This window comes from Zonotrichia leucophrys, chromosome 26 (assembly GCF_028769735.1).
Source record: "Zonotrichia leucophrys gambelii isolate GWCS_2022_RI chromosome 26, RI_Zleu_2.0, whole genome shotgun sequence".
NCBI lineage: Eukaryota > Metazoa > Chordata > Aves > Passeriformes > Passerellidae > Zonotrichia > Zonotrichia leucophrys.
Window position 1 is genome coordinate 3,989,043 of NC_088195.1, and position 24,981 is coordinate 4,014,023.

General features: G+C 40.0%; 1 protein-coding gene across 3 annotated transcripts in view; it reads left to right on the forward strand.

Moving 5' to 3' along the window:
- The window catches only part of SRGAP2 (SLIT-ROBO Rho GTPase activating protein 2), a 153,233-nt gene that overhangs the window by 94,208 nt on the left and 34,044 nt on the right, over positions 1–24,981 (forward strand). For all 3 annotated transcript variants that reach the window (XM_064733342.1, XM_064733343.1, XM_064733344.1), the window contains exons 10-15: positions 556–753; positions 10,102–10,186; positions 17,821–17,848; positions 20,917–20,947; positions 22,488–22,548; positions 24,339–24,416. In XM_064733342.1, coding sequence (XP_064589412.1) covers positions 556–753; positions 10,102–10,186; positions 17,821–17,848; positions 20,917–20,947; positions 22,488–22,548; positions 24,339–24,416 — 481 coding nt within the window. The remainder of the gene's footprint in view (positions 1–555; positions 754–10,101; positions 10,187–17,820; positions 17,849–20,916; positions 20,948–22,487; positions 22,549–24,338; positions 24,417–24,981) is intronic.

Consider the following 24,981-nt stretch of genomic DNA (forward strand, 5'->3'; position numbering starts at 1 on the left):
CCAAAGCTGAATTTGGATAGCAAAGGGAACAGGAGGAATTTAATGTTTTGAAGTGAATTTGCATCACCTGAGTTAAAGGGGTTTTTGTTTAAGTGGCCATCCAAGATGAGAGGAAGCAGTGGGGATCTGATCTCTGCACCTCTGTGTTCAGGAGCTTTGTGGCAAAATTTGCAACCCCTTTTATGTCTAGAAAGTTGATCCTGGCCTTCAATAGCAGAGTTTGTAATTAACATTTGATGCCCAGTAGATGCAAAGACAATTAGAGGAATCTTGGTTCCAGCTTTCTTTGCTTTGAGGTTAAATTTCTTTCCATCTCCAGCTGAGATCACAACTGAGATCCTGGCAGGGAGTCCTGGCAGGCTGAGGGTGCTGCCAGCTCTGTGCTTGCATGGGCTGTGCTGCTAATGAGCCAGAATTAATTAATTACAGCACCCAGGGTGTGAAACCAGTAATGTCTGTTTATTAGCACAGTGCTCCAGGGCACTCCCCTCCCTCTGCTGTTTACTCCCCACGCCAAACCTTGAGGTTTTGAGTTCTCTCCTCCTTGCTGGGCAGGTGAAGAAGACCATGGAGGCCACTCTGCAGACCATCCAGGACATTGTCACCATCGAGGACTTTGATGTCTCTGACTGCTTCCAGTACAGCAACTCCATGGAGTCGGTGAAATCCACGGTGTCAGAGACCTTCATGAGCAAACCCAGCATTGCCAAGAGAAGGGCAAACCAGCAGGAGACTGAGCAGTTCTACTTCACTGTAAGGGGCTGATGCCTTTAAGAGGTTTATTTTCCCTTTAATAGGTTTATTTTTCCTTTAATAGGTTTTTTTTTCCTTTTTTTTTTGGGAAATTTTCCCCCTGATGGAGCTGTGGCTGCTCCATCTCTGGAAATATCCAAAGCCAGGAGAGGCTTGGAACAACCTGGGATAGTAAAAATGTCCCTGCCCATCGCCTGGATGATCTTTAGGATCCTCCCCATTCCATGATTCTGTAATTTTCAATGAGATCCACTCAGAATTATCAAAGTGATGCTCTAGTCCAAAAAAACCTCTTCTCTCACTGATTTTGGGCAAGCAGAGGAAGCACGTTGGGGTTTAGAAATGCGTGCTCTCAATTCTCTGGAAATATTTTGGGATTTCTCTTGTTGATTCCAACAGTCTGTGGGTAAATCGTGTCAAATTTGATTTCTTCTGCATCTGAAAAGGGGTTTTCTGAGAAAGAACTTCATAGCTTGTAAACATGAAATTTCAAACCTAGTGCAAACTGAAAGATTGTTTAGCTCTTTCATTTTTTGTTATCATCTTACAATTTCGGCCTGCTTAAGCTTTTCATTGAGTCAGTGTTTTTTACAAGATGCTTTTTGCTATTGAATTTCATGCCAGACTGGGTGTCTCTTTTCTACATCAGATTTAGGTTAAACCGCTGAATTTGTTTCCAGTTTCAAAATATTTCAGAGTTGCAGATGAAAACCATGGATCTTAATTTGTCATTCCTTTGGGCATCCTTCACCTTCTTCTTCCCAGAATGGTGCTGCTTGTTAAAAATCTGAATTTTCAGTGCAAATGGCACTAACTTGGCAGGATAGATCATTAGAATTTCTAATTTGGATTAGAAAAATCCAAAATTGGATTGAGGGTGAATGTGGCTGTTGAGAGAAGTGGGTGGAGAAGCTGCTCCAATTAAGGCAGGATTGACCACCCTGCCCAGGGTTATGGAGCCAGAAAAGTGATTTTTAATTGAACCCTGAGCGTTTCCTCCCTGGAGAGAGCTGGTTGGAGTTCAAACACGAGGAGGAGCAGCCCAGGGCTCACTTTGGGTGGATATTTCTCCTTTTCATGCTGTTGGTGTGGTGTTAGAGAGGGACCCTCTTTAATGCTGGATTGATCTGCTATTGACCAGGCTTATAAATAGCCTTGATAAGGATTTCCAGCTCGGAATCTCCCAGGAGCAGCTTTTCCAGTGTCTCACAAACCCCTCTGATGGGTGTTAATGAGCCTTGAGGGCAGAGCTTTGTGCAGGGCATAAAAAACAAAGTGCAGTGCGGAATTGAGATTTAATTCCCTTTTACCTCGTCATGTGCTGAGTGCTGGGGGAGAGGAACTTTGAGAAAAATGCTGATTTAAAAGAATATTCCATATTAATGTGACTCAAGGAGGGAATTCCATGTGCTGCATTCCTAGGCAGAGCTGTTGGGTAAATACAGGGATAGGAATTTAGTGGAAGGATGCTCGCTGGAGTGAGCACCTTATTTTTATTATTCCATCTCCAGACTGGAATAATCTGAATTTCCACTGGAAGCACATCCCAGTGCTGATGGATCTCTTGTTGGGCCTTGAAGGGAAATGATTTAATTTGTATTCAGGCTAATTTCAGCTTCCCACTGTGCAGGGCAGGATGGTCCCAGCCCTGAGCTGGTGCAGGTGGCTGAGGCAGGGAAGCAGCAGCGACCTCAGGGAGCCAAAATCCACCCAAAATCCAGCTAAAATCCAGCCAAAATCCACCCAAAATCCAGCCAAAATCCAGCCAAAATCCAGCCAGAACCCAGGGATGTGCTGCTGCTGCCATGGTTATGTGCCAGGGACCCTGGCACAGCTGCCCAGCAGGGCACAGCTGGCACCAGCCCCACCTGGGCACTGGCAAGGGGAGGAATGGTTCCATTTTTCCACCTCCAAACCAGCATCATTTGAGTTTTTAGGTAAAATATTTTGTTTTTATCTCTGGGAAGAGGAGGAGGCAGAGCAGTGCTGGTGGGTGAAGTGCTTTAGGATTAATGGGGGTTTATTTTTGCTTTAAGACGTGGGGAAATGGGGGATAAGATCCCTGCAGCTGGCTGCTGATCCTGTGAACCTTGGATTGTCATTCACTTGAATTCTTGGTTTGGAATTACTCTTGGAGGGCTGAGAGAGAGGAAAATCACTGTTTTTCCTGACAGGAGATGGATCAGGATGTGGAGCAGGGGCAGAAATGGTTTTTCTGTGTCCCAAAGAGGGAGGAAGGCAAAGACTTGGGCTCTGCTTCATCCCAGGTGCAGCTGGTGCTGCCTGGGAATCCTGCAGGATTTGGGCTCAGGGATGCCAAATTTGCTGGGATTTGGGCTCAGGGATGCCCACATTGCTGGGATTTGGTTCATTCTGGGAATCCTGGAGGATTTGGGTTAGGGATGCCCAATTTGCTGGGATTTGGTTCTGCCTGGGAATCCTGCAGGATTTGGGCTCAGAGATGCCCACCTTGCTGGGATTTGGGCTCAAGGATGCTGAATTTGCAGGGATTTGGTTCTGCCTGGGAATCCTGCAGGATTTGGGCTCAGAGATGCCCAATTTGCTGGGATTTGGTTCTGCCTGGGAATCCTGCAGGATTTGGGCTCAGAGGTGCCAAATTTGCTGGGATTTGGGCTCAGAGATGCCCAAGTTTTGGGGATTAGGGCTTAGGGATGCCCACATTGCTGGGATTTGGTTCTACCTGGGAATCCTGCAGGATTTGGGCTCAGGGATGCCAAATTTGCCAGGATTTGGGTTCAGAGATGCCCAATTTTCTGGGATTTGGCCTCAGGGATGCTCATCTTGTTAGAATTTGGGCTCAGAGATGCCCAATTTGCTGGGATTTGGTTCATTCTGGGAATCCAACAAGATTTTGGCTCAGGGATGCCAAATTTGGTGGGATTTTGTTCATTCTGGGAATCCTGCAGGATTTGGGCTCAGGAATGCCAAATTTGCTGGGATTTGGGCTCAGAGATGCCCAATTTGCTGGGATTTGGTTTAGGATGCCCACATTGCTGGATTTGGTTCTGCCTGGGAATCCTGCAGGATTTGGGCTCAGAGATGCCCAATTTTCTGGGATTTGGCCTCAGGGATGCTCATCTTGTTAGAATTTGGGCTCAGGGATGCCCAACCTGCTGGGATTTGCTTCTGCCTGGGAATCCTGCAGGATTTGGGCTCAGAGATGCCAAATTTGCTCTGATTTGGGCTCAGAGGTGCTCACCTTTCTGGAATTTGGGCTCAGAGATGCTCACCTTGCTGGGATTTGGTTCAATCTGGGAATCCTGCAGGATTTAGGCTCAGATGTGCCCAATTTGCTGGGATTTGGGCTCAGAGGTGCCCAATTTGCCGGGATTTGGTTCATTCTGGGAATCCAACAAGATTTGGGCTCAGGGATGCCAAATTTGGTGGGATTTTGTTCATTCTGGGAATCCTGCAGGATTTGGGCTCAGGATGCCCAGTTTTTTGGGATTTGGGCTCAGGATGTCCGCCTTGCTGGGATTTGGTTCATTCTGGGAATCCTGCAGGATTTGGGCTCAGAGATGCCCAGTTTTTTGGGATTTGGGCTCAGGGATGCCCACATTGCTGGGATTTGATTTTGCACGGGAATCCAGCAAGGTTTGGGCTCAGAGATGCCCAATTGCTGGGATTTCAGGATTCAAAATGCTCCTGGCTCTGCCTCCCAGCCCATCCTCCCCTCTGAATTGTCCCCCTGCACAAATGAGGGCGCTCAGAGCTGTTCTGTGCTTTGTTCTGGCTGCCCTTAACTCCAGCTCTGCTCTGCCCCAATTGAAACCCTCAGGAATTCTCCTGTAGTTTGATGATTTTTTATTTTTTTTCCTTTGTCTGTGTTTATTACACCAAAAATCCAGGGTTAATGGATCTCTGTAATTCACTGAGAAAAGCCTGAAGCTTTATTTTGTAATTAATTTTCTTTTTTTTTTCATCAGCATCCTTGCAACAGGCGGGGAACAGAATGTTAGGCATGAGGAAATATTTTAAAAAATTAAATTCTGCAGGGGATGGGAACATTTTTTTCTCCTTTAAAGCAACCCCTGGTACCTGTTGATGTTTTTAATGGCCTATTATAGTTTATATTTATATAGTTTATATTATTTAAAATATAAAAATAATATAAATAATAGAATATATAATATGTATGTTATGTATATATTATATAATATATAATACATATTGCAAATATAATATACTATAATATACTATAATATACTATAATATACTATAATATACTATAATATACTATAATATACTATACTATGCTATAATATAATATAATATAATATAATATAATATAATATAATATAATATAATATAACATAATATAATATAATATAATATAATATAATATAATATAATGTAATGTAATATAATATAATATATAATACGATATAATACAATACGATATAATACAATATGATATAATATGATATAATAAATCTATTATTTAATTTCATTTTATTTTATTATTTTTATTTTCATCGTATTTTCTTCTCCAAAAATTGAACTGATTGAGCAAAATATAGTTAGGGCTTGGCAAACAAACTCTACAGGGAAATTCCCCCAAAAAAATGCAATTTATTTTTCAAGGGCGCTTCCTGTTTTCTTCCAAAACAACCAAAAAAAATTGAAATATTAATAAAGGAAGCAGGAAATGCTGTGAGTTTCCAAAGGGACTTAATTCTTGTGAAATGTTTCTTTCAATGTTGTCAAGCGAGGGGACATAAAACACAGGATTTTGGCAGTTAATTAAAGCCATTTTTGTTTGTTGTGTCAGGGCTGGGGAGCCCTCAGGGGAAACTTCCCGAGTTCCTGGAAGGTTTTCCTTCACCCTCACTACTGCCTCAGTATAAATATATATATTTTTAATTATATTTATATTTATATTTATATTTATATTTATATATATTTATATATTTATATATTTATATATTTATATATTTATATTTATATATAAATATATAAATTAAACTATATTTAATATATAAATATATAAAAATATATTATATATAATATACAACATCATTTAATATAATAGGATATATTTCTTTATCATAATATGTTTTATAATACAATTTCATATTTTAATAATATTATATAATATTTTCATATAATATTGATTTTTTATAGTATAATATATATTATTTGATTATAGTATATAGTATATATTAATATTATTAAAATTGTTTGTTTATATATAGATATAATATATAATAATATAATTTATATATAGATATAACATATATAATAATATATATGTTAACATATATATTATATATATAGATATAATATATTATATAACATATATAGATATAATATATAATAATATAATTTATGTATAGATATAACATATAATAAATTTGTTTATATATAGATATAATATAGATATAATATAGATATATATATATTATATATATACACATATGTTATACATCTATAACATATGTATATATATATAAATATAATAGATGTTTATGTACATATTTATATATTATTATTAATATATATAATATTTATATGGGTTTTAATTTTTTTCTTTATTTATTTATGTATATATTGCTGCTTTACTCCTTCCACCCTGCACAGCAGCTGCTCCTGCAAAGGCCAAGCAGGGTCCTGGCTCTGCTGTTGTTAAAAATATGAATTTTTAGGGATATTTTATTTAAGACTGCAAGGATTTATTGTGCAGATCAGAGCTCAGGGAAGTGAATTGAATTGGGAAAATCTGGAAATGTCCAAGGCCAGGCTGGACAGGGCTTGGCTGCTGAAAAATGAAAAATGAAAAATGAAAAATGAAAAATGTCCCTGCCCATGGAGCTGGATGAGCTCTGAGCTCCCTTCCCGCCTAAATCCATTGGAGGATTTGATTCCAACAAGAACATTTCATTGTTGGATAAGAATCCTCTCTCTGTGCTCATCCTGCTGGGGGAATTTTTTAAGATCTCTCAGGATGGCAAAGAGTTCTCTGTGATATTTGCAGAGTTTGTGGTTTTCAGTGCAAGCCTGTCCCATTTATAACAGCAGAGTATTTCACACGCTGCAGCTCAGAGGAGATAAATAAAAACTGCTCTGAGCTGCCAGATAAGAGATGAAAGAACTGCAGAAAAATAAATAAATAAATAAATAAACAAAATAAATAAATACATAAATAAACAAATTTAGGCTCCCTTCCCGCCTAAATCCATTGGAGGATTTGATTCCAGCAAGAACATTTCATTGTTAGATAAGAATCCTCTCTCTGTGCTCATCCTGCTGGGGGAATTTTTTAAGATCTCTCAGGATGGCAAAGAGTTCTCTGTGATATTTGCAGAGTTTGTGGTTTTCAGTGCAAGCCTGTCCCATTTATAACAGCAGAGTATTTCACACGCTGCAGCTCAGAGGAGATAAATAAAACTGCTCTGAGCTGCCAGATAAGAGATGAAAGAACTACAGAAAATAAATAAATAAATAAATAAATAAATAAATAAATATCAGCATTTGCAAAGCTGTGGAAAATCAGGGAGCAGTGGAGAAAAACGCCTGTGTGTGGCTGTACAGTATCCCAGAGTAAATGCGAACTTCCATAATATCTTTATTTATTTTGCCCTGTGGATCATCCAGCACGCAGGGTTTGACAAGAAAAGTGGGGTGAGGGAGGTTAAGTGAGAGAATAAGCCCAGTGGCAGCCTTGAGTTGGTTCACACAGATTGCTCATGGAGTGCCTGCCCAGGGATGCTGACAGCTCCTCTGGTGGCTCCAAAAATGCCAAACATTCAGCTGATCCCACAGAGCAACAATGCAAATTGCCCTGCAGATGGAGAATAAACAGAATTTCAGGATTTTTAAGGCTGGAAAAGGCCTCTGAGAGCATTGATCCAAGCTTGGCTGGGCTCAAATATGAGTGGCCTGAGCTTTAGGCTTGCCCAGATATTTAAACCAGGACTTAGGTCATGCTTTAACTGTGAATTTCAGAGTTATTGTCACTGTAAATTCAGTGTCACTCTGTAAATTCAGTGTCATTCTATAACTGCAAATTCGGTGTCGCTCTGTAAATTCAGTGTCACACTAAATTCAGTGGAATTCTAACTGTAAATTCAGTGTCACACTAAATTCAGTGTCATTTTGTAACTGTAAATTCAGTGTCACACTAAATTCAGTGTCATTCTATAACTGCAAATTCGGTGTCACTCTGTAAATTCAGTGTCACACTAAATCCAGTGAAATTCTAACTGTAAATTCAGTGTCACACTAAATCCAGTGAAATTCTAACTGTAAATTCAGTGTCATTCTATAACTGTAAATTCATGTGCAAATTCATTTAGTGTCACACTAAATTCAGGGAAATTCTAACTGTAAATTCAGTGTCACACTAAATTCAGTGGAATTCTAACTGTAAATTCAGTGTCACACTAAATTCAGTGTCATTTTGTAACTGTAAATTCAGTGTCACACTAAATTCAGTGAAATTCTAACTGTAAATTCAGTGTCATTCTATAACTGTAAATTCATGTGCAAATTCATTTAGTGTCACACTAAATTCAATGTCACTCAATAACTGTAAATTCAATGTCCCTCTAACTGTAAATTCAATGTCATTCTAACTGTAAATTCAGTGTGACACTAAATTCAGTGTCACTCAATAACTGTAAATTCAGTGTCACTCTGTAAATTCAGTGTCACACTAAATTCAGTGTCATTTTGTAACTGTAAATTCAGTGTCACTCTCTAAATCCAGTGTCACTCTGTAAATTCAGTGCTACACGAAATTCAGTGGCACTCTGTAAATTCTTTGTCATTCTGTAATTGCAAATTGAGTGTCACACTAAATTCAATGTCATTCTATATCTGTAAATTCAGTGTCACTCAATAACTGTAAATTCAGTGTGACACTAAATTCAGTGGTATTCAATAACTGTAAATTCAGTGTGACACTAAATTCAGTGTCATTTTATAACTGTAAATTCAGCATCCCTTTAACTGTAAATTCAATGTCATTCTAACTGTAAATTCAGTGTGACACTAAATTCAGTGTCATTTTATAACTGTAAATTCGTGTGCAATTTCATTTAGTGTCACACTAAATTCAGTGTCACTCAATAACTGTAAATTCAGTGTCACTCTGTAAATTTGGTGTCACACTAAAATTCAATGTCATTTTATAACTCTAAATTCAGTGTCACTCTGTAAATTCAGTGTCACACTAAACTCAGTGTCCCTCTAGCTGTAAATTCTGTGTCACACTAAATTCAGTGTCATTCTAACTGTAAATTCAGTGTCATTCTTTAACTGAAAATTCAGTATCACTGTAAATTCAGTGTCATTGTATAGCTGTAAATTCAATGTCATTCTATAACTGTAAGTTCAGTGTCACACTAAATTCAGTGTCACACTAAATTAAATGTCATTCTGTAACTGTTAATTCAGGGTCACACTAAATTCAGTGTCACACTAAATTCGATGTCATTCTATAACTGAAAATTCAGGGTCACACTAGCTGTAAATTCTGTGTCACACTAAATTCAGTGTCATTCTAACTGTAAATTCAGTGTCATTCTTTAACTGAAAATTCAGTATCACTGTAAATTCAGTGTCATTGTATAACTGTAAATTCAGTGTCACTGTAAATTCAGTGTCATTCTATAACTGTAAGTTCAGTGTCACACTAAATTCAGTGTCACCTGTAACTGTAAATTCAGTGCAACTCTGCAAATTCAGTGTCACTCTGTAAATTCAGTGTCACACTAAATTAAATGTCATTCTGTAACTGTTAATTCAGGGTCACACTAAATTCAGTGTCACACTAAATTTGATGTCATTCTATAACTGAAAATTCAGGGTCACACTAACTGAAAATTCAGTGTCACTGTAAATTCAGTGTCACTCAATAACTGTAAATTCAGTGTCCCTCTAGCTGTAAATTCAGTGTCACTGTAAATTCAGTGTCATTCTATAACTGAAAATTCAGGGTCACTCTGTAAATTCAGTGTCATTCAATAACATTAAATGTAATGTCACACTAAATTCAGTGTCCTTCTAATTGTAAATTGAGTGTCACTCTGTAAATTCAGTGTCACTCTATAAATTCAGTGTCACACTATATTCAGTGTCATTCTCTAACTGTAAATTCAGTGTCACTCTGCAAATTCAATGTCACTCTGCAAATTCAGTGTCACTCTGTAAATTCAGTGTCACACTATATTCAGTGTCATTCTCTAGCTGTAAATTCAGTGTAACTCTATAAATTCAGTGTCACTCTGCAAATTCAGTGTCCCTGCCCTCACGTTCACAGCCCAGCTCCCCCAGCCCTTGATCAGAGAGATGATTGTCCCTCACCATTCTGTGTTTTCTCCACAGAAAATGAAGGAGTACCTGGAGGGCAGGAACCTCATCACCAAGCTCCAGGCCAAGCACGACCTCCTGCAGAAGACCCTGGGAGAAAGTGAGTGTGAGCTCCAGCCAGGCCGGGCATTTATGGAGCTCCTCAGCCCTGGATTAATCCTGCAATGCCATGCTGATGTTTATTAATTAATTCCTCTGATCTGCATGAGGGAGATGAGTGGTGAACACCAAAACGCTGAATTTTAAGGCATTAATGTGCATTTGTGTGCTGCCCCCTCCTTCACGGCCATCCTGGTGAGCTCTTCTTGGGCCAAACCTTCTAATTTACTCATCAATTCGGAATTTTTGTTCCCCTCCTTCACATCCATCCTGGTGAGCTCTTCTTAGGCCAAATCTGGTGATTTACTCAGCAATTCAGAATATTTGGCCTTCATTTGTGTTCCTTCACACCCACCCTGGTGAGCTCCTCATCATCCCTCTTGGGCCAAACCTGCTGTTTTTACTGATCAATTCAGAATTTTTAGCCTTCATTTGTGTTCCTTTCCTTCACACCCATCCTGGTGAGCTCTTCTTGGGCCAAACCTTCTAATTTACTCATCAATTCGGAATTTTTGGCCTTCATTTGTGTTCCCCTCCTTCACATCCATCCTGGTGAGCTCTTCTTAGGCCAAATCTGGTGATTTACTCATCAATTCAGAATATTTGGCCTTCATTTGTGTTCCTTTGCTTCACACCTATCCTGGTGAGCTCCTCATCTTCCCTCTTGGGCCAAACCTGCTGTTTTTACTGATCAATTCAGAATTTTTAGCCTTTATTTGTGTTCCTTTCCTTCACACCCATCCTGGTGAGCTCTTCTTGGGCCAAACCTTCTAATTTACTCATCAATTCGGAATTTTTGGCCTTCATTTGTGTTCCCCTCCTTCACAGCCATCCTGGTGAGCTCTTCTTAGGCCAAATCTGGTGATTTACTCAGCAATTCAGAATATTTAGCCTTCATTTGTGTTCCTTTCCTTCACACCTATCGTGGTGGGCCTCTCATAATCTCTCTTGGGCCAAACCTGCTGATTTACTGATCAATTCAGAATTTTTAGCCTTTATTTGTGTTCCTTTCCTTCACACCCATCCTGGTGAGCTCCTCATGATGGTGGGCCTCTCATGATCTCTCTTGGGCCTAACCTGCTGATTTACTGATCAATTCAGAATATTTAGCCTTCATTTGTGTTCCTTTCCTTCACACCCATCCTGGTGAGCTCTTCTTGGGCCAAACCTTCTAATTTACTCATCAATTCAGAATTTTTTGCCTTCATTTGTGTTTCCCTCCTTCACAGCCATCCTGGTGAGCTCTTCTTAGGCCAAATCTGGTGATTTACTCAGCAATTCAGAATATTTAGCCTTCATTTGTGTTCCTTTCCTTCACACCTATCGTGGTGGGCCTCTCATAATCTCTCTTGGGCCAAACCTGCTGATTTACTGATCAATTCAGAATTTTTAGCCTTCATTTGTGTTCCCCTTCCTGGTGAGCTCCTCATGATCTCTCGTGGACCAAACCTGCTGATTTACTGATCAATTCAGAATTTTTAGCCTTAATTTGTGTTCCTTTGCTTCACACCTATCCTGGTGAGCTCCTCATGATGGTGGGCCTCTCATGATTTCTCTTGGGCCTAACCTGCTGATTTACTCAGCAATTCAGAATTTTTGGCCTTCATTTGTGTTTCCCTCCTTCACACCCATCCTGGTGAGCTCCTCATGATCTCTCCTGGGCCAAACCTGCTGATTTACTGATCAATTCAGAATTTTTAGCCTTCATTTGTGTTTCTTTCCTTCAAACCCATCCTAGTGAGCTCTTCATGATCTCTCTTGGGCCAAACCTGCTGATTTACCCATCAATTCAGAATTTTTAGCTTTTATTTCTGTTCCCCTCCTTCACACCCATCCTGGTGAGCTCTTCATGATCCCTCATGGGCCAGACCTGCTGATTTTAGTCACCAGTTCAGAATTTTTAGCCTTCATTTGTGTTCCCCTTCCTGGTGAGCTCTTCTTAGGCCAAACCTGCTGGTTTATTCATCAATTCAGAATTTTTAACCCTCATTTCTGTGGCAGTTTGGCTGCTCCTCACCTCTCCGTGGCTTCAACCCAATGCTGAGCCCAGGCTTTTGTTGGGAGAAGCACAAACAAATTTCAGAGCATGTGAAATATGTTGCCTGTCCAGAGGGCATCAGTCAGGGGGCAGCAGCCAGAACTGAATATTCATTTGCTGTTAGAGGCAGAACAAAGGCAGATTTCTTTTCCCTTCATGGTATGGGCAAATCCTGTTGGCCAAAAACACTTCAACTATGTACCCAAGTTTCCATAGAAACCTGTATTTGCAGAGGAGAAGGTTTGAGCAGTCCAAATGTCAGGTCAAAAACTGGATTTTCACTGGCTCAAATCAGTCCTGGGCTGTGTCTGGAGCAGGGCTGTGTGGCTGAGCTGAGCTCCCCACAGATCTGCTGGATGAAAACTCAGCCAGCATCCTTTTAAATATTTCAGAGAAATATTTAAGTTTTTCAGTGCATTTTAAGTCTTTGTTTCCAGTTTGAAAATGCACTGAAAAATACTTCTTGCTGAAATAATTAAGAGTTTTGTGTTTATCAGAGATGAGGGGAGGATGTACCTCGGTTTGGTTGGGTTAAAGTTGCTCATCTCCTCATCTCTCCTGTAAAAAAGGCAAAGTTTTGTGTCCTCAGGGCGTTTTTGTTGTGCCTCTGAAGATGAGTGAGTGGCAGAGTGACTGATGGCATCCCTGGTGCTGCCTGACCTCTGCATTCCAGCCCTGCTTCCTCTTAACCTGCCTGCCCCCTGAACCCAGCTGGGGGGGAAAGGAGAGGAAATTAAATGGGATTTCTGTGGTGCTGTGTGGGTTTAAAGGCTGCTTCTGTTGTCTTTTTGCAAATCAGAGCTTTGGTAGTGGCTCAGGGTGAGCATCAGGGTGAGCCCCAAAAAAATCTCCTCCTGTCATCTGTGAGATCAGAAACTGGGAAAGGGAGGAACTTCCCATTTCCCAACCCACAGGAGCAGGTTAATGCTACAAACTAGGGGATCATGCCTAGATTTATCCATAAAATGTCACTTAATTGGGAAATGGCAAATGAAATTCCCTCCACATTCCCCAGAGCAGGGTTAGGAGCCCTGCAGGAAAATGTGCCTCCAGCTGTGTGTCTGCAGTGCCTGGCAGCTTCAGGGGGTTGTTATTTTTTATTCTCCTCCCTGCCCCATCCTCAGGTGACATTATTTTAGTCGTGGTGCTGCAAATTGCCTTAATCTGAAGATGACAAGTTCCAGCAATGAAAGCAGCAGCGAGTCCTCCCCTCTGCAAGTAATTATGTCCCTGCCTCCTGTCCCCATTTGTCACCCTAATGCAGGAGCCCCTTGATGCTGCCACTGTAATTTCTCTGTATGAATATTCCATGATGAGAAAAAAAAAAAAAAAAAAAAAGGGGACAGATGGCTGGAAATTCTGCTGCAGAATAACATTTTCATGTAAATTATGCACTGTTTTGGCTTTTTACGTGGGGAGAGCAAAAGTGGCTATCAAGATGTGCTCAGCTAATTGTCAGCCATCAGCAATTAGCTGCTTCCCTCGCTCCTCCTTCCACCTCCCCAGGAGCAGGAAGACAACAGGAGGGAAGGTGGATTTTCAGCTGCTGGGAATCAGTGTGGTTTCACTGATTTTCACCAAAAAAACCTTCCTGTCCCACTCCCAGCAGCACATCCTCCTCTTCTCTTCTGTTGTGATGTTTTAGGTGATGCTGAATTAGCAAGTCCCTGAGCTTGGCTGCTGCTTCCTCCAAAACTCAGCACAAGTTAATGGTGTGTTTTTTATAAATATGTTCATCAGAAAAAACCACACCACTGAACGTCTGTGTCTGAAAATAGCTCTGGTGCCAGCACGTTCGGGCTGTGGGCTGGCAAATCTGGGAATGTTTGCCCTCTTCCTCAGGGCCTGGTTGGGATGTGGAATCTCCTGCCCCAGCAGTTCCCCTGCGAGGAGGGAAGGAGGGACTGACCAGCCCAGTTTTTGGCAGAAGTCAGTGTCGGATCTCAAGATCTCAGTCCTGAGATGCTGAGCCACCGAGACCACCTTGGGGGGCTCGGGAGTCCTGGAATGTTGCCAGAAGTGTCTGGTGGCTGGGCTTTGGTCCTACACAGGAGATGACAAGGATGAGGGCTTCACCAGAGTGAATGGTGAAGGGATTAGTTAATTAGAGAGTGAGACACAGGGTTTAGGATTTATGTACAGGGGGTTTAGAGGAGTAAGATGGAGGAATTGGGCGTGTCCTGTCCTCCTTCTTCTTCCTCTTCTCCTCCATCTTCTTTGGCCACGGTGGCACCTTTGGATTAGTTATTACTGAGAGTGCACCGAGTTATAAGAATAAATGGTATTGGGGAAAAATGATAAATATTGTACACGTAACAATGGGTATAAAGATAGGTGGCTGCCCCGGGTGGGCAGACAGTGTACTCATGGCTGACTGCTGAGCAGAGCTCTGTTGGGCCGAAAGAACATCTTTTAGATAAACAATTAATAAACATAAAAACCGAAAGAAGAACTGAAGCCTCTTCTCGTCCTTCGATACGCGGGCTGCCCCAAGGCCACCTCAGGTTCCGTTCCAGGCCCCTCAAACAGCCGAGATAACCGGACAGTCAGCAGTTAGGATGCTCAGGGAGGATAATTTCTATTTAAAACCAAGAATTGCCGTGGATGGGAGTGCTGGGACAGCCTGAGCTGGCTCCTGGTGGGGTTTGGTGGAGCTGAGCAGGCAGGGAAGGGTTTGGTGCTGTCCTTGGGGCTTCCCCTCCTCTCTGCTCTGCTTTCCTCCCTCTCCTTCCTCAGTTCTCTGCACAGAAATATTAAAATAATAATTTCCCCGTTCCTCCCTCCTCACTCTGCGTTTGGCTTGGCTGCTGCTTCCTCCAAAACTCAGCGCAAGTTAATGGAGTGTTTTTTATAAATATGTTCGTCAGAAAAAACCACCACTGAACGTCTGTGTCTGAAAACAGCTCTGGTGCCAGCACGTTCGGGCTGTGGGCTGGCAAATCTGGGAATGTTTGCCCTCTTCCTCAGGGGCTGGTTGGGATGTGGAATCTCCTGCCCCAGCAGTTCCCCTGGGAGGAGGGAAGGAGGGAGGGACTGACAAGCCCAGGTTTTGGCAGAAGTCAGCAGTTAGGATGCTCAGGGAGGATAATTTCTATTTAAAAGCAAGAATTGCCGTGGATGGGAGTGCTGGGACAGCCTGAGCTGGCTCCTGGTGGGGTTTGGTGGAGCTGAGCAGGCAGGGAAGGGTTTGGTGCTGTCCTTGGGGCTTCCCCTCCTCTCTGCTCTGCTTTCCTCCCTCTCCTTCCTCAGTTCTCTGCACAGAAATATTAAAATAATAATTTCCCCGTTCCTCCCTCCTCACTCTGCGTTTGGCTTGGCTGCTGCTTCCTCCAAAACTCAGCACAAGTTAATGGAGTGTTTTTTATAAATATGTTCATCAGAAAAACCACACCGCTGAACGTCTGTGTCTGAAAACAGCTCTGGTGCCAGCACGTTCGGGCTGTGGGCTGACAGATCTGGGAATGTTTGCCCTCTTCCTCAGGGGCTGGTTGGGATGTGGAATCTCCTGCCCCAGCAGTTCCCCTGGGAGGAGGGAAGGAGGGAGGGACTGACCAGCCCAGTTTTTGGCAGAAGTCAGTGTCGGATCTCAAGATCTCAGTCCTGAGATGCTGAGCCACCGAGACCACCTTGGGGGTCTCGGGAGTCCTGGAATGTTCCAGAAGTGTCTGGTGGCTGGACTTTGGTCCTACACGGGAGACGACAAGGATGAGGGCTTCACCAGGGTGAATGGTGAAGGGATTAGTTAATTAGAGGGTGAGACACAGGGTTTAGGATTTATGTACAGGGGGGTTTAGAGGAGTAAGATGGAGGAATTGGGGCGTGTCCTGTCCTTCTTCTTCTTCCTCTTCTCCTCCATCTTCTTTGGCCACGGTGGCACCTTTGGATTGGTTATTACTGAGAGTGCACCGAGTTATAAGAATAAATGGTATTGGGGAAAAATGATAAATATTGTACACGTAACAATGGGTATAAAGATAGGTGACTGTCCGGAGGGCAGACAGTGTGCTCATGGCTGGCTGCTGAGCAGATCTCTGCTGGCTGAAAGAACATCTTTTAGATAAACAATTAATAAACATAAAACCAGAAAGAAGAACTGAAGCCTCTTCTCGTCCTTCGATACGCGGGCTGTCCCAAGGCCACCTCAGGTTCCGTTCCAGGCCCCTCAAACAGCCGAGATAACCGGACAGTCAGCAGTTAGGATGCTCAGGGAGGATAATTTCTATTTAAAACCAAGAATTGCCGTGGATGGGAGTGCTGGGACAGCCTGAGCTGGCTCCTGGTGGGGTTTGGTGGAGCTGAGCAGGCAGGGAAGGGTTTGGTGCTGTCCTTGGGGCTTCCCCTCCTCTCTGCTCTGCTTTCCTCCATCTCCTTCCTCAATTCTCTGCACAGAAATATTAAAATAATAATTTCCCTGTTCCTCCCTCCTCACTCTGCGTTTGGCTTGGCTGCTGCTTCCTCCAAAACTCAGCACAAGTTAATGGAGTGTTTTTTATAAATATGTTCATCAGAAAAAACCACCGCTGAACGTCTGTGTCTGAAAACAGCTCTGGTGCCAGCACGTTCGGGCTGTGGGCTGACAAATCTGGGAATGTTTGCCCTCTTCCTCAGGGGCTGGTTGGGATGTGGAATCTCCTGCCCCACCAGTTCCCCTGGGAGGAGGGAAGGAGGGAGGGACTGACCAGCCCAGTTTTTGGCAGAAGTCAGTGTCGGATCTCAAGATCTCAGTCCTGAGATGCTGAGCCACCGAGACCACCTTGGGGGTCTCGGGAGTCCTGGAATGTTCCAGAAGTGTCTGGTGGCTGGACTTTGATCCTACACAGGAGACGACACCTGTATGAGGACAGGAGGGTTTCACCGGGGTGAATGGTGAAGGGATTGGTTAATTAGAGGGTGAGACACAGGGTTTAGGATTTCTGTACAGGGGGGTTTAGAGAAGTAAGATGGAGGAATTGGGGTGTGTCCTGTCCTTCTTCTTCTTCCTCTTCTCCTCCATCTTCTTTGGCCATGGTGGCACCTTTGGATTGGTTATTACTGAGAGTGCACCGAGTTATAAGAATAAATGGTATTGGGGAAAAATGATAAATATTGTACACGTAACAATGGGTATAAAGATACGTGGCTGCCCCGGAGGGCAGACAGTGTGCCCATGGCTGGCTGCTGAGCAGATCTCTGTTCGGCTGAAAGAAAATCTTTTAGATAAACAATTAATAAACATAAAAACCGAAAGAAGAACTGAAGCCTCTTCTCGTCCTTCGATACGTGGGCTGCCCCAAGGCCACCTCGGGCCTTTCCAGGCCCCTCAAACAGCCGAGATAACCGGACAGTCAGCAGTTAGGATGCTCAGGGAGGGTAATTTCTATTTCAAAGCAAGAATTGCCGTGGATGGGAGTGCTGGGACAGCCTGAGCTGGCTCCTGGTGGGGTTTGGTGGAGCTGAGCAGGCAGGGAAGGGTTTGGTGCTGTCCTTGGGGCTTCCCCTCCTCTCTGCTCTGCTTTCCTCCATCTCCTTCCTCAATTCTCTGCACAGAAATATTAAATATATATTATATATTCCCCGTTCCTCCCCCCTCACTCTGCGTTTCTTTGTCTCCTCCGCAGGTCAGCGGACAGACTGTGCCCTGGCCAGGTAGGTGTGGCTCAGGGAATTGTGGTTTTTAAGGAAAATCTGATGCAAATTGGTCATTCCAGAGCATTACCAGCCCAGGATGTGTGTCTGTTAGAAAAATACTCTGATTTAGTCAAAGAATGGAATCCTGGGGTGGTTTGGGTGGGAAGGGACATTAAAGCTCATCCAGTGCCACCTTCCACTGTGCCAGGTGCTCCAAATCCCATCCAGCCTGGCCTGGAACACTTCCAGAGATGGGGCAGGAGTTTAATCAATTTAATTAAATGTAATAATTTATTATAAATTAAATTTTATATATGATATATTTCATAGATTTTTAAATAAATAAACATATATTCTATGTATATTATATAATATATATAGAATATATATTTTAATATTACATATATATATTATATATGTATATATATACATATAATATATATGTAAATATATATATGTAAAATATATATTATAAATATATTTATAATATATTTATATATTTATATTTATATAAATATATTTATAGATATTTATAATATATTTATATTTATATATTTATAATATATATTTTCTATTAATTTTATATATAATTTTCTATTACATATATATATGTGTAGAATTTGTTTCTATTAATTAAATTTATAATAATAATAATTTATAAAATTAATTCATATAAACAAATTCCTTTTCTTGCCCTGGTATATTTAGAGCAGATCAGGAGCAGGATGGAGAAGTGAGAGAAATTCCTTCCATCTCACTTATAGTTTCTATATTCTCAAAATCTTTTGCCAAACAATCATATTTATGAAGCTTTCCTGTTTCATCTCCCCCATTTTGATGAACAACTAAAATATTAGACACTCATTATTTTCTGCACACATTGAATATACAAAATACTGCTACTAAAACTACAATTATTGCTATTAGAATAATCAAACTTATTTTATAAAGTTCCTTTAGCCAAAATGCAAAGCTCCAACCATCCAATTATCTAAGCAAGAAGTCCCAAATGATGGATTCAGGGGCTTTTCTTTCATTTCAATCTCACTTATAATTTCTATAGTTTCAAAATCTTTTGCCAAACAATCATATTTATAAAGCTTTCCTGTTTCATCTCCCCCATTTTGATGAACAACTAAAATATTAGATACTTATCATTTTTTGCACACACACTGAATTATACAAAATACTGAAAAATCTACAATTATTACTATTAGAATAATCAAACTTATTTTACAAAGTTCCTTTAGCCAAAATGCAAAGCTCCAACCATCAAACAAATTATCTAAGCAAGAAGTCCCAAATGATGGATTCAGGGGCTTTCTTTCATTTCAATCTCAGTTATAGTTTCTATAGTCTTAAAATCTTTTGCCAAACAATCATATTTATAAAGCTTTCCTGTTTCATCATGAACAACTAAAATATTAGGTGCTAACTCGTCATTTTTTGCACACAAAATACTGCTACTAAAACTACAATTATTGCTATTAGAATAATCAAACTTATTTTATAAAGTTCCTTTAGCCAAAATGCAAAGCTCCTCCTGCCTCGTTAACAAAACAAGGTGATTCCCACCAGCGTGGACTCATTACTGACATCTGTAAAAATAAAAATATTATTCATCATGAAACAATTTTAAATATCAAAGAATCGTGCTGGCTTAACAGCTTTAAAACCCACCTCATTGTCTGTGACAGCCCGTGGAATTGGATTTATTTTAAATTTATTTTTTATTTTTCATTCGGCGTTTTGATTTTTTTTTTTTTTTTTTTTTTTTTTACAAAAGGAATTTCCTCCAAATTAACACATTGTACAGGCTTTTTTAAAATAAAAAATCACACTTCTAATCCTCTTATTTATAATTGAGCAGCCCTGGCAGGGAATTGGCTGCAGTGATACACGAGGGCCTCGCTGCCATTTTCTCCCTTGCTTTCATTTTTACACCAAACTAAAGGAATTTTAAACCCCAGCAATAAATTTTGAGGGAAAACCCTGCCAGAGCAAAGCTTTTTTATTATTTTTTAATAATTTAATGTCTCACAACACCAAAAAAATGAGAGCAGACAGGCAAGGCTGGTGCGTGCTGCTGTTCCGGGGGCGGTTTCAATAAATAATGTTATTTATTTATTTGAAATAATATCAAAAATATCATAAAGACTCCACTGTGAACAGCACAGGGGGACCCAGCTGCAATTTATATCAAACTTCATCTCCTGCAAGCACCCCAGGATGGTCAAAATTAAAATATCAGGGGTGATTTTTTTGGTGCCTTGTGCCTTGTGCAGGTTTTGAGTGATTTAAAAAGTCAATTACAATTTTTCTGGAGGTCCAGAACTGGAGTGAGGCTCTGGAATTATGACTGACTGGGAATTTTGGCTCTGGAATTTTGGTTTATTGGGAATTTTGGCTCTGGAATTATGGTTTACTGGGATTTCTGGCTCTGGAATTATGATTGACTGGGATTTCTGGCTCTGGAATTTTGGTTTATTTGGATTTCTGGCTCTGGAATTATGACTGACTGGGATTTCTGGCTCTGGAATTTTGGTTTATTGGGATTTCTGGCTCTGGAATTTTGGTTTATTGGGATTTCTGGCTCTGGAATTATGATTGACTGGGATTTTTTGCTCTGGAATTATTATTGGGATTTATGGCTCTGGAATTTTGGTTTACTGGGAATTTTGGCTCTGGAATTTTGGTTTTCTGCGATTTCTTGCTCTGGAATTATGATTGGGGTTTCTGGCTCTGGAATGATGATTGACTGGGATTTCTGGCTCTGGAATTTTGGTTTACTGGGATTTTTTGCTCTAGAATTATGCTTGACTGGGATTTCTGGCTCGAATTTTGGTTTACTGGGATTTCTGGCTCTGGAGTTACGGTTTATTGGGATTTCTGGCTGTGGAATTTTGGTTTATTGGGATTTCTGGCTGTGGGATTTGGGTTTCCTGAGATTTCTGCCTCTGGAATTTCAGTTTTCTGGGATTTTTGAATCCTTCCCTGCTCCAGCACGTGGCAGGGATGAGCTGGTGATGGGGGAGGATTATTCTGATTTTCTGCTCTTTTTTCCCCCTCCTGCACCTCTGGACCAGTGGCAGGCGCAGCTCCACCGTGAGGAAACAGGTAATTATTAAAACAATAATTAAAACAATTAACATTTCCCTCAGTAACGAGGCAGGGGTGTGGTGTGGGAAGAGGAGGAGGGCTGGAAAACAAATTTTTATTTTTCCCTCCTTGTCTTCCATGGACCTTTTCAGTTTTATTGGAGAAATCCCTCAAACCTGGATCCAGAACCTTGTTCGTTTTCCATGGCAAAATTTAAAATTAATTGGAATCAAAAATCCAAAACCTTGTTGATTTTCCATGGCAAAAATTTAAAATTGCTTTTATTTAGTGCTCTGACAGACCTGGAATCAAAAATCCAAAACCTCATTGATTTTCCATGGGAAAATTTAAAATTGCTTTTACTTTGTGTATTGAGAGACCTGGAATCAAAAATGCAAAACCTTGTTTCATCTTCCACGACAAAATTTAAAATTAATTGGATTCAAAAATCCAAAACCTCATTGACTTTCCATGGCAAAAATTTAAAATCACCTGGAATCAAAAATCCAAAACCTCATTGATTTTCCATGGGAAAATTTAAAATTTCTTTCACTTTGTGTTTTGAGAGACCTGGAATCAGAAATCCAAAACCTCATTGATTTTCCATGGCAAAAATTAAAAATTGCTTTTACTTTGTGTATTGAGAGACCTGGAATCAAAAATCCAAAACCTTGTTTCATCTTCCATGACAAAATTTAAAATTACCTGGAATCAAAAACCAAAATCTTGCTCATTTTCCATGGCAAAATTTAAAATCACCTGGAATCAAAAATCCAAAACCTCATTGATTTTCCATGGCAAAATTTAAAATTAATTGGAATCAAAAATCCAAAACCTTGTTGATTTTCCATGGCAAAATTTAAAATTACTTTTACTTTGTGTTTTGAGAGACCTGGAATCAAAAATCCAAAACCTTGTTTCATTTTCCATGGAAAAATTTAAAATTGCTTTTACTTTGTGTTCTGACAGACCTGGAATCAAAAATCCAGAACCTTGCTCATTTTCCATGGCAAAATTTAAAATTAACTGGAATCAAAAATCCAAAACCTTGTTGATTTTCCATGGCAAAATTAAAAATTAATTGGAATCAAAAATCCAAAACCTCGTTGATTTTCCATGGCAAAATTAAAAATTACCAGGAATCAAAAATCTAAAACCTTGTTGATTTTCCATGGCAAAAATTTAAAATTACTTTTACTTTGTATTCTGACAGACCTGGAATCAAAAATCCAAAACCTCATTGATTTTCCATGGGAAAATTTAAAATTTCAAATTTAAAACTGCTCTCTTGTTGTGCCTCCCTGTAATAAAGATTTACCAAGCCTGACTTTGTGTCCCTGGCCTTGGGGATAAAATGTTGATTTTTGGTACCCAAGGGAGGTAAAATGTGATTTTTTGAGATAGGGAGGACCCAAAAAATGTCCTGTTGATACTTTAAGGATAAAATTTGGGAATTCCAGTTTGGCATAAAGAGAGCAAGGTGTGGTCTTGGTGTGCAGTCAAATCTTTCTCATTTTTTATTATTTTTAATTTTTTTCCCTGTTCTCTGTGCATTCAGGATTCCTCCCAAGCCATTCCCCTGGTGGTGGAGAGCTGCATCCGCTTCATCAGCAGGCACGGTGAGTCTGGGGCATTGCTAGAAAATAAAAATAAAATAAAATAAAATAAAATAAAATAAAATAAAATAAAATAAAATAAAATAAAATAAAATAAAATATAAAAGAAAATAAAATAAAATATAAAAGAAAGTAAAATAAAATAAAGGAAAATAAAATTAAATATAAAATAAAAACGTATGCACGGTGAGTCTGGGGCATTGCTAGAAAATAAAAATAAAATAAAATAAAATAAAATAAAATAAAATATAAAGGAAAGTAAAATAAAATAAAATATAAAAGAAAGTAAAATAAAATAAAGTAAAATAAAATTAAATATAAAGTAAAAACGTATGCACGGTGAGTTTGTGGGACATTCCTATGAAATAAAATAATATAAAGTATAAAATAAAATACAAAATTAAATTAAAATACAATATAATAAAATAAATTCAATAACCTATGCACGGTGAGTTTGTGGGACATTCCTATAAAATAAAAATAAAATAAAATAAAATAAAATAACATAAAATAATAACCTATGCACAGTGAGTTTGTGGGACATTCCTATAAAATGAGATATAAAATGAAATAACCTATGCATGGTGAGTTTGTGGGACATTGCAATAAAATAAAAATAAAATATAAAATAACCTATGCACGGTGAATTTGTGGGACATTCCTATAAAATGAAATATAAAATAAAATAAAATAAAATAACCTATGCACAGTGAGTTTGTGGGACATTCCTATAAAATATATTTTTGGATATTTGGATATTTGCTGGAAAAACCCTTGAAACCACTTTGGAATGGGAACTGATGGGGGATAAATCCTTCAGGATGATGCTGATTTCACTCAGATTCCACAACTGGCTCTGATTTTCCAGCAGATTCAACTGAATCCTTTTAAATGCTTTAAAATTTTCCTCCTGGCATTGGTCAAAATCCTTGAGACCCCATTGGAATGGGAACTGATGGGGGATAAATCCCTCAGGTTTTAGATCCTAAATCCTCCTGATTTCACTCAGATTCCACAATTGGCTCTGATTTTCCAACAGACCAACTGAGTAATTTTAAAAATTTTAAACGTTTTCCTCCTGGCATTGGTCAAAATCCTTGAGACTCCATTGGAATGGGAACTGATGGGGGATATAAATCCTTCAGGTTATTTAGATCCTAATAATACCTCCTGATTTCAGCATGAGGAGATGCTGATTTCACTCAGATTCCACAATTGGCTCTGATTTTCCAACAGATTCAACTGCATCCTTTTAAATGCTTTGAAATTTTCCTCATGACATTGGTCAAAATCCTTGAGACCACGCTGGAATGGGAACGGATGGGGGATAAATCCCTCAGGATTGTGCTGATTTCAGCACCAGGAGATGCTGATTTCAGATTCCACAATTGGCTCTGATTTTCCAGCCGACTCAGCTGAACCCTTTTTCATCTCAGTTTAAACATTTTAAACGTTTTCCTCCTGCCATTGGTCGTATTTTACTCCTGGCTGCTCCACTGCTGGTTTATGACTTCCTCTGGGTTGTAAAATCCTCTGGGGATCCTCCAGGGTGAGCGATAACATCAGAGGCTGTCAGAGCCCTGTTACTCCAGCAGTTTAGAAGGGTTAATAATTCTTCTGTCTGCGCTGAGTTCTGGTTTTTCATATTCTGGACATCTCAGGGAAAAGTGGATTTTAAACAGCATCCTCTGCCTTTGTTCTTATTTCTCCTTTATCACTGGAGCTGCTGAAGGTGCCTCTTCCTTTATCTAATCCATCTTATCTTGCCATCAGCATCTCTTGTTTCCCTGCAGGTCTGCAGCACGAGGGAATTTTCAGAGTGTCTGGGTCCCAGGTTGAAGTGAACGACATCAAAAACGCATTTGAGAGAGGTAAGGAGCAGCTTTCCTAGGAATTATTGCCAAATGTTTTTGGGATTTGTGTGAGCCCTCAGAGCTGCCCTGAGTGCAGCTCACTGCTTTTCGTCCCTTTGATTTTTGTGTTTCCTGGGTGAGTTTCTCCCTGGTGCTCATTAACCTTGAATTCTCACTTGTTTGCTGTTGTGCTTTGTACCCCGTGGAGTGGCTGCAATAAATATTCTGAATCCAATCTCCCCTCACGTCTGATGGCTTATTGATTGTTTGCAGCACCAAGGGACGTGGAGGATTTCATTATGAGGCCCAACTGCAGTTTCCTCCCCTCTCCCCTGCCCTTTGTGTGCTGCAGGATGAATTTTCCAACAGATTCAGCTGAATCCTTTGAAATGCTTTAAAATTTTCCTCATGGCATTGGTCAAAATCGTTGAGACCCCATTGGAATGGGAACTGATGGGGGATAAATCATTCAGGGTGATGCTGATTTCAGCATCAGGAGATGCAGATTTCAGTCAGATTCCACAATTTTTCCACAATTGGCTTTGATTTTCCAACAGATTCAACTGAATCCTTTCAAATGCTT